This window comes from Monopterus albus, unplaced genomic scaffold, assembly GCF_001952655.1.
Source record: "Monopterus albus unplaced genomic scaffold, M_albus_1.0 scaffold3.1, whole genome shotgun sequence".
Taxonomy (NCBI): domain Eukaryota; kingdom Metazoa; phylum Chordata; class Actinopteri; order Synbranchiformes; family Synbranchidae; genus Monopterus; species Monopterus albus.
This window is the reverse complement of record NW_018127883.1, coordinates 9,965,409-9,974,190: the sequence shown is the minus strand read 5'-3', so window position 1 is coordinate 9,974,190 and position 8,782 is coordinate 9,965,409. Positions and strand designations below refer to the sequence as shown.

Genomic DNA, 8,782 nt, shown 5'->3' with positions numbered 1-8,782 from the left:
TTTCTAGGCGCAGCCAGGGGCCGGAGGGAGTCCGGTTTGGGGACCACAGGATTTCGTCTCTGCTTTTTGCAGATGACGTTGTCCTGCTGGCCCCATCAAACCAGGACCTCCAGCATGCACTGGGGCGGTTTGCAGCTGAGTGTGAAGCGGCTGGGATGAGAATCAGCACCTCCAAATCCGAGGCAATGGTTCTCAGTCGGAAAAGGGTGGCTTGTTCCCTTCAGGTTGGTGGAGAGTTCCTGCCTTAAGTGGAGGAGTTCAAGTTTCTTGGCGTCTTGTTCACGAGTGAGGGAAGGATGGAACGGGACATTGACAGGCGGATCGGGGCAGCTTTTGCAGTCGGTGAGGAGCTCGTCCCCCAAGGAGGAGCTCAGAGTAGAACCGCTGCTCCTCCACATCAAGAGGAGCCAGCTGAGGTGTCTCGGGCATCTGTTTCGGATGCCTCCTGGGCGCCTTCCTAGGGAGGTGTTCCGGGCATGTCCCACCGGGAGGAGGCCCCGGTGAAGACCCAGGACACGCTGGAGGGACTATGTCTCTTGGCTGGCCTGGGAATGCCTCAGCATTTCCCTGGAGGAGCTGGAGGAAGTGTCTGGAGAGAGGGAAGTCTGAGCATCTTTGCTTAGACTGCTGCCCCCGCGACCTGGTCCCGGATAAGCTGAGGAAAATGGATGGATGGATGGATGGATAAAAATACTGAGGTGGTAGCTCAGGCATTCATAGAAGTTGTTTTATAATCCATAGCCTGAATTATGTGTCCACAATATCAGTAATAGGGAGTCAATATAAGCATGTGGGACTTATTATTTGCTCATAATTATTCCATGTTTGTTTCATATAAATTTTACTCAGATTGTTGAGGACACTGTAGTACATGCTGTTCATTCTTTATGCCATTCAGGTGATGAAGAACTCCGTCTTCCTTTGTACAAATTTGGCAGAAATCTGCAAAGGAATTCTCAATCTGTAAATCTGTCACTTCCATCACTATGGCCAGGGAAGTCTGTGACATGATCCTGATTCTGATTTCAGTCTTCATGTACAACCATCTCAAGCTGATGAGCAAGCATGTGGTCAATTATTTGGTCAGAAATGCTCTTTTCCTGCTTGTTCATCATCGCTACCCCCATACTTCAGTTTGTTATGGAAGTGCAGCATCAGAGTAAGAAAGGAATCAGTCTTACTCAGCGATCGTCTCCAGTCATAGGGTGTAGACATTCTGTGCAGGGAGACTGGCTGCTTCAGCACAGAGATCACTGTCTTGGTGTCAGATATTGACTTGCTAGCAGGTGTGTGGTTAGGCTTCTAAAGTGTGGAGCCGTGGTAACATGAAGCAGCATGCCGTGTAGTCACCTCTCTTGTATGTGCAGCTCAGCACTGTGTAGTAGTCATAGATATCCACTGTTATTGGCTATCCCACGAGTTTGTTGACCCAAAAGCTGAAAATAATCTATGCTTCCAACCCTTACGTCTTCTGCAGTTTCTTTCTTAATGCATCTGATGTTATCTGCCATGCAGTCTCTCATCTGGCTATTACAGATGATTCAGTTCTTTGTGGTTGCCCTGACTGCCCTGATATTAAAGTTCCTACTTGGATTTCATCCACAGATGAAGTCCTGAGGCCCAGTATCGATCGCATCAATGTTTCAAAGGGCAACATGAGTCAGGAGCAGCCATCAAATGACAATAATAAACAAAAACATTAACATTAGTATTTAAGGTTTCAGGAGCCATTTTATACTTGGAGCTGACAGCAATGACAAACCACCATTACCTTATATTGGATTAATAAGTGGAGTGAACTGGGTTATTTCAGGGGCCAAACCAGGTGCTGTGCTGTTTGCTCAAGTTGTGATTTCTAAAGAAAGAGACTTTTTGAGCAGTTTGTTCAAATAGCAAGTTTGTCCAATTCCATCATTCCTCAAGTAGCTACAGCACCATGTCACCAGTTTTTCAGTAGCTAAAATAAGTTCCACGATATGTGAGCCACATTTATCCTGCTTAATGCTTTCATTTAAAGAAAAAGGTGTATGTGTTTTCATAGGCTTTAAGGTTGACATTTGTCATGTAGGTCTACTGATACAATTACAGACAGCCATATATTTGTTGTAGGCTGACAAATTTCTAACAAATGGGATCACCATGGGGAGGGACTGTTGGCACAACAGGGGCTCATGTGGATGCCACACTGCAACACTGTGCCTGGGTATTTGACATGTTATATACTTGCTTTGTGTGAATTGAGTCCTGTAAAAATGTGGCCTGTAAGCCTACAAGTACAACTCTATATCCATTCCTGTCACCATGTTAGCAACAGGCAGTGAGTTTGCAGTATAACCTGAAGGTAAATTATCAACCTTTAGTATTTGTTCTTTTGCTATTGTTAGCAGTCCACATATATCTTTACAAAAGGTCACTCATCATGATGACAAACAGCAGCTCTGCCTTTAACACCACCTTAATGTAGCTCACAATGTAGCTGCGGTTACGCTAACTCTGCTGACATTATAACGAGTGTTGAGTACATTTTTCATTATTTTGAGCCTCTGGTTTTGTTGACATTAACAAAACATTTGTGGTCTTTGACTATTACAGATTCTGATATACAGATGTCACATGGGTGACATCAATGAAACATGCTATGCAATATATAGAAGTTTATATTACAACACAGAGATTATTTATTTATGCAATATTAAACTTTTGTTTACACAAAGTAGGTTGTTAAATGCTCTTTTACAGCATCCTCGTAACAATTTAATAGGATCATAAAAATATATATATAATAGCAAGAACATACAATAAACAAGCTCTGTGGATGTCTCAGTTAAGTATAAAACACACTGAAAATCTTCTTAATGTAATGAAAATATGTTGTTAATGTTCATATTTGGCAAGATGCTATTTTGTTGATATTGAAACAGTTTGGTTGTATATAAATGTAACATATAGGAGACAAGTTTGAAAAACCAACCCATTTTATTTCTGCTTTTTGTGCCTATTGTCAACATTTTAACCCCTGTGAGTGTTATAGCAGTCAAGTTTAGAAAAGAGATGAGGAACTCTATCAATAGATCAGATGTAATATGGGCCAAATAAGTGAACACAGTAAGGGGTTTTGTCCAAGTGCAGTTTATTTAAGAAAAAAAATGTTTATTACATGACTGAACTGCAGTATTTAGCCCTAATTTATCTTTTTACAACTCTAGTACAAGTCTATTCACAGGACCCACCTATCAGAAACATACATTTCATGTGGGCCTCGATTAATTACAAAATTCTTTGAGTGTCTCTAACAATAAAAAATACAGATTTATGACTGAGATAAATAAATACACAAGAATTTAATCAAATCCAATCTTCCAATAAATAAATAGAACAATAAATAACATTCAAAACATCTTTGGCCAAGCTCAGGCCACTTTATTGTCCCCACAGGACTGACATCGGTCTCGGTAGATGCCTTGGTCAGTCAGTGCACAGAGGGGTGTGCTGACTGAATCGGTTCAACCTATGGAGTTCAAAGGAACAATGCCGGGTATGTGGCATGAAATAGCAAGTGAAAGAACAATTATATCGAGGCACTTTTAAGGATGTTGCAGGAAATGACAACATTTCCGTGTGTATGCGTATTCCCCAAGAGGAAACACAATGTAAGACAAGAAAAAACATTTGTTTGAATAATAACTGAATGGCTGCTTTGCTCATCTAGACATGCTACAATAAGTTCCCTTGATTTTTATTTATTTTTTATTTTTTTACAATTTTGGGATTGAGCATAGTAAAGTTCCCCAAAGAAAACAAGCTGGAAAACTATGAGAACAAATAAACACAGGATGAAAACGATGCCGAAACACTAGTGTCACCAATCAAAAGAACATTGTTACATATGTACTGTCTGACTGTGAATAACATCAATGTGTGTTTTCTGTGGCTGTTGAGTCTGACTGAGTTTCTGACTGTTCCCCAAATATCCCTGCCAGTGTCCTAAAGCGAGGTCCCCAGTCACTGAGGTAATCATAGTCTTCCTCGAGGTCCATAGTGAGGGAATCGATAGAACTGAGAGACTCGGCCTTAGAGCCGTTGCCCTCATAAGCATATGTGGCCAGAGAGTCGTAGGGAGGGGCCGAGCTGTCTGTGTCGTGCTCTTTTAGACGCTGGTTGATGAAATCTCGTATGTCTGCGCTGTCCTGAGAGACAGGTGGCCTGGGACCTCTCTTCAGCTCAGGTTTTACATCCCTGCGGTACAGGTTCTCTTTGACAACCTTGGGATTGCGAAGTGTCCCCATGTCAAATGCATGCGTATCCTCCTCCCCCCCTCCTTCGTCATCATAGTGGATCACGTTATCCCGGATGTCCTCTTTGGATGACATGAGGGTCTCCTTCTTCTTCTGCCGTCTCAAACTCACGTAGAGGACCACGATTACTTTGGGAACAAATTAAGAGAATCTCATATTAGACCACTGTTGACAGGCAAGTTACTCTGCATAAAATATTGTCCCTGTGAGGAAAGAAGAGACTCCAGCATGTATCAGCAGTTAGGTCAAAGCACCACTGTGTCCATACAAAAGGTACAGCCTTGCAGAGTCACTAGCAAAACCGTACTAAATATCCCCCTTAAATCCTGTTTAGACATCTAGGGTTGCCAACCCCCAAAGATTGATTTAGGTCTCCCAGAAAAATCTTAATTCAATCTGGGAAATTTTAGGAATTTTTTTCAATACCAATTGAACACATGGAAGTAAAATGCCAGTAAAAATTCAAACAGAAAGCAACACTAGGGCATCTACAAGGTATGAGAAACAGAAATTGGAGTTTAACTTTAATCAAATTATTTAGGCTACTTAGACTGAAAAATATGACAGTACTGTATGGATCTGGCATTGCCATTATTTTGATATTTTGATGATATGAAAGGTCAGAGACAGCAACTTGTGGCTACACCTCTGTCTATATGTGGCTGCACCACTTGATCATGACATAGTCTTTGTCACTTGATCATGCTCTGAGTGCACCTCCTTAAAAAAAAAAAAAATTGTGTTGGCGATAGAGCTGGCGACCCTAGTCATATGATACATATGATTTAGAATTACTGTAATTCTGTGATATACAGTAACAAGGGCCTGAAATAAAAGAAATGAAATCCTGAAACAGTAGTTATATGTAGCCTAAGTGTCTAAAATACCCAGGTTTAATCTTAATTAAAACCATTTTGCACTAACTCGCAAATCAATGCCTACTGGGAGCTGAATTGCCTTTGTGACTCAATGCAAGTGTTCTGGCAGCATTATAAACTCAGATTACACAAGAACAGTTGGAGGTACAGATGTACTGTTGACAGTATAAAGAAGAAACACTTTACTTTGTTAGCATGCAATTGTTCAGTGCTTGTGTGAGCTTACATATATTTTAGACACTCTAGTACCACTGTGTGATTTCCTATATACAATATTAGAATAAATTTCCTCGTCTCCTTTCTTGTCAATGCAAATTGTCTCCATCTGTCTATCCCTCTCACTGTCCTTCTTCCTGCCTCTAGATGTTTAATACGCAGTTGCATTTAGGAGGCAGATCAACGCCCAGGATACAACTGACGAGTGAAAAAGTCCAATAAACACATTTAGTTTGAAGGAAAACCTTATGTAGGTCTTTTCCTTTCATCCTACTTGTATCTCACATCCTTTTGGCCCTCCTTCATTCCCAAGTGATTTCTACCTGTGTATAGTGTGCCAGCTCCCCCCAGTGGCACCTACGTAGTCTTTAACAACAGGCAGTTTTGGACACACTAGTTGAACACAGCTAGTCACTGTGGAGCCCATTCATGGTTGTCTGGAAGAAACAGCTATGCAGATTACAGTCTTTGTCTTGGTCTGTTTGATTCTCCTTCTTGTTTTTTCTCTGCACAGGATGACCGGGTCATCCTGACAAATCCAACACAGGAACTGAGGGACTCTGTGGAAATGTTTTCAGTGTGAGTTTTGATTTTCTCTGTCACATTCTCAGGGACAGCATGACAACTTGGCATCAGCCAGTCTCAGGGGCAAGTCAGCTTGGAGCTTTGAAGACATTCTTCTCAGATGAAATGAATACACTGGCAAAGCTCTACAACATACCACGACAAGTGATTCTGTGCTTTTATGGTCCTTCACATATAAAACAATGCAAACTCAAGGTAATATTTCACATTAATGCATTTATTCAGCAGTGAAAACAGACTAATAATGAATGGTTGTTTGGATTTCATGGATGATTCTGGTATTAGCGAGAGATAGAGAAATGTAAATACTGCTCAACTCAAAGGTCAGAGCTGTAAAATGGGAACTTCTTTAACAACCGACCATCACACATTCATAATTCAGGAAATACTGCTATAAATGTACTTTTACTTCCTCCCTACTATGCAGATGAGTTTGCACATTAATAGCAGGGAATTAAGGAGGTGTTTTACAACCATGACCTTGTGGACATTTTTAAAGCCACAGCCTAAGAAGCAGCCACAGGGCAGCAAGATTGGATTTAGTTTATAGAACCAAGCATTCCTCCCTTCAGTTTCAAAGCTTTCACTGAATGATCAAATTAATATGGGTTCTATAATTGACTGCAAACACTCCTGGAGAAACACCAGACTAACTCTGTAAGCCTGTCAACAGAAATTAAGAAAAACTTAATTTTAAGGTTAGATTGTTGAACACAGTGAGCCCAGAGTTTGCTGAGACACCACAGATTTTCTGGTTGGGGCATATTTAAGTTTACATTAAAGTATGAGCATTCATACAACATTTCAGAATGTGATACTTGCTAAATGCTAAATAAAATGAAAAAAAAAACTGCAATAGTAACAACAACAAAGACGAATAAATATCAAATATCAAAATTGTTTTTTGTCCATTAGAAAATTAAATACATATACCGACTTAAAAAATGTCTCAAATTCCATAAAAATGCTTCATATAAAAAGAAAAACATGCATGGAAGCTAATGTGGCTAATCACACCTCAGGGCCACCACTGACCACACAGATTACTGAAATAAATGTCATTTTTTCAGAAAATTAAAATATATATTTTATATTTAGAACTACTAAAGTGAAACGTTACTTTGCTCTGATTTTTAGTTTAAGATCTGGGTTATGGTAAGAAGGCACTGTCAGACCAAAAAGTTCTTTGGATTTAGTTCTAAGGACTACCCATTTGGAGAGCTCCTGCAAGAACTATATACCTTCAGGTGCTTTTTTCTGTTTGCATTCACGCCTCCAGTAGTAACACTGAAAGCTGGCTGACTGTTACAGGCACACAACGGTTAACGCATAGCGACATTACACTGATAGTAGGTATTTTCTTTATATCCTTCAAATGCTAATTACTATATATAAGAAGCTACTAACCCCCGGCAGAGGCTTCTGTTGGCGGACTGCAGCTTCCCATGCTGCTGGTGATGGCTACTGTTACACAGCTAACAGGGTTTTTAAAAAAATGACAGTTAGCGGTGCTGCAGTCAATGTACACATCTTTCACTCATGGTTTCTATTATGCTTGGAGAGTACCTACCCTGTAGTAGGAGCTAAAAAGTCCCACAAAACAGTGTTCCAAGAACTATTATCGTTCTCAGTTCCTGCAGTGCAGGCACACAGAAAAGAGGGTACTTTGTCCAACATTTCTAAGAACTATGAAAAGTTTCTCTGGTCCAAAAGAGCCCATGTTACACTATAACAATTCTCTCCTTTATGATTATCACTACACTGTGCCCCAAAAACAGAACATTTGCAAGCAAGAAGACAATAGGTCTCACCTAACAGAATGATGATACATAGGAGGATGGCGATCAGAGCTCCTGTGCTGAGACCCACGGGGAGAAAGATGGCCTCTGCACTACAACTTAATAGGGAACCATCTGATTCGCAACCACATACACGGATGGTCAGTGTGCCTGTGCTGCTCTTGGGTGGGTAGCCATTATCCTCAATCACAACAGGAAGGAAGTAGATCTCCTGCAAACGCCGTCTAAAGCCACTCCGCTTTGTTAAAATTCCAGCGGTGTTGTCTAGGAGAGAAACAAGGACAAATTCAAAAATCTGCAATCAATCACCCAAAAAAAAAGAAAAAGAAAAGAAAGGAAGTCTTACATGATCAAATGTGTATTGAAAGGCCTGAAGCAGTACGGCAAGTGCTTAATCCTTGATCATTAAAGGATAGAACATGTTCTGACCAAAGCAAAAGGAAATGTTCAACCATGTATAACCTCACATCAATCTTCAGTCCTCAGATCTGCATTAGAGGTCCAAGTATGAGAAAGATCAAACATCTTCCAATGTCCGATAAGATGAGAAACTGCAACCTATCAATGATTTGTCTTAAATAAGAACTCATTTACATTGCTTATGTTAAAATCTGACATCTTAACTGCGCCCAGTACATAATTCCCTGAAACACTGGAAAACATTTTACGTCTTCCTGTGCTGTAGGAATCTGTTATCTCATTGTATAGTCAGCATCACTCCAGAGAAACAGCCGATTAGCAGTGATACCATAGATGACAGATTAAACCACATGCACACACACACACAAAGAGAACAACTTGGGAAGACAGCCAGAGGTGTAAAGACGATGAGTGGAATAGAGGTCGACATCGTATATGAGAGAGGGGGAAACATGTCAGGGTGGGCCTGCCTGGTTCTGCCTGCTACAGCTAGACTGTCTGACCCCTGTCAAGCCAGGTTTGTTCCACTGACGAAGCCCGGCACTTTCTCTCGACAGCAGGTCAGACATTTTAGCACACCTTGCATGTT

The 8,782-nt window shown here is 40.7% G+C and overlaps 1 protein-coding gene across 1 annotated transcript in view; it reads right to left on the bottom strand.

Annotated features, from left to right (window-relative positions):
- Positions 1-3,139: 3,139 nt before the first annotated feature.
- Positions 3,140-8,782, bottom strand: part of LOC109961621 (cadherin-12-like) — a 98,933-nt gene continuing 93,290 nt past the window's right edge. Inside the window, exons 11-12 of the mRNA XM_020602592.1 lie at positions 7,786-8,037; positions 3,140-4,423 (exon numbers count right to left, since the gene is read on the bottom strand). Coding sequence (XP_020458248.1) covers positions 3,912-4,423; positions 7,786-8,037 — 764 coding nt within the window. The 3' untranslated portion in view covers positions 3,140-3,911. The remainder of the gene's footprint in view (positions 4,424-7,785; positions 8,038-8,782) is intronic.